Here is a 1,292-nt window from a genome sequence, read left to right on the forward strand (position 1 = left end):
ACATAGTATTGTATAGTGTTATACATTATTTAGCTTTATATATATTCGTTCACTTCTTTGTTTCTGTGCATTTTATCTTATTGAGTCGATTGTAATATGAGAACGATTTCATTCCGCATTTATCTGCAATGTCTCCGGCCCACCTCCACACAACTTGGGGGTGGATTGCATAGTCTACCCATGATTTGAACTAGGTACCAAATCCTCGTCGCAGCAATTGCATATACAATCCTGCAAATGAAATGTATGTATGCATACTTGTCATACGTATATAAATACGTATGCACTCATGCCATACATATAAACATATGTATGGAACTGTGCTATATATGTATGTATCTGTCTACATCTGTGGTTGATTTAAAGTAACTGTGTTGACACCACATCACACATCTCCCGCGGCGCGATCCTTCTCAAACCACTTGTCGCGCATGCCTGTGCTCCGCAGAGTAGGCGAGTGCACCTTGCCCACGAGTTCGGACTGCAAACCGACTGGCATGGGCGGCCCGTTGCCATTGTAACCCGTCCTAGGGCCGGGGGTCCCATTCCTGGGGCTGAGTGTGGTGCGGGGTGGGGTGCTCGCACGCGCACCCCCGGATAGGTCCAGTCGCATGCCACCCTCGGACATTTGCTCTCGGTGGCCTTTGGTCCTAGGACTGGTGGGCTGGGTAGAGGTTACGGTACCCCTGTACCTGGTGCCTGTGCCTGTGCCTGTGTTTGGGTCTGGGTCTGTGCCCGGCCCTTTAGCAGTGGTGCGGGTGCTGTGTGGCTTCGTGAAGCTCTTACTGATGCGCACGCCCCCTGTGGCTGGGGTGTTCTGTTTGGTGGAGAGGTCAGTGGCCGAGTCATCGCTGTCGGTTGTGGCTGTGGGTTTGTGAGGTGTGGTTGTGGTATTGGTCAGTGTTGTCGTAGGTTGTGGCTGTGGGTTTGTGAGGTGTGTTTGTGGTATTGGTCAGTGTTGTCGTAGGTTGTGGCTGTGGGGTTGTGAGGTGTGATTGTGGTATTGGCCAGTGTCGTCGTAGGCTGTGGCTGTGGTTTTGTGAGGTGTGGTTGTGGTATTGGTCAGTGTTGTCGTAATCAGTGTGTTGGCGATGATGCAGGTAGAGGAGAGGTGGGGTGGAGCGGAGGGGGGGGGGTGGGGTGATATAGGTTTGGTTACCACCTACCTGTATAGCAGTACATGAATAGCTATGACTCCCTACAGATCATTTACATGCATATCTAAATGAAAAGCTATGACTACTTACAGATCATATACATGCATATCTAAATGAATAGTCATGACTACCTAC

At 49.8% G+C, this 1,292-nt stretch overlaps 1 protein-coding gene across 1 annotated transcript; it reads right to left on the reverse strand.

Annotated features, from left to right (window-relative positions):
• Positions 1 to 385: 385 nt before the first annotated feature.
• Positions 386 to 864, reverse strand: SARC_16460 (hypothetical protein; the record flags this gene model as incomplete). The annotated part of the gene is made up of 1 exon (XM_014289435.1): positions 386 to 864. A coding segment is annotated over one exon (479 nt), but the record flags the coding sequence as incomplete, so codon positions are not given.
• Positions 865 to 1,292: the final 428 nt, after the last annotated feature.

The sequence above is a fragment of the Sphaeroforma arctica genome (assembly GCF_001186125.1).
Source record: "Sphaeroforma arctica JP610 unplaced genomic scaffold supercont1.8120, whole genome shotgun sequence".
Taxonomy (NCBI): Eukaryota; class Ichthyosporea; order Ichthyophonida; genus Sphaeroforma; species Sphaeroforma arctica.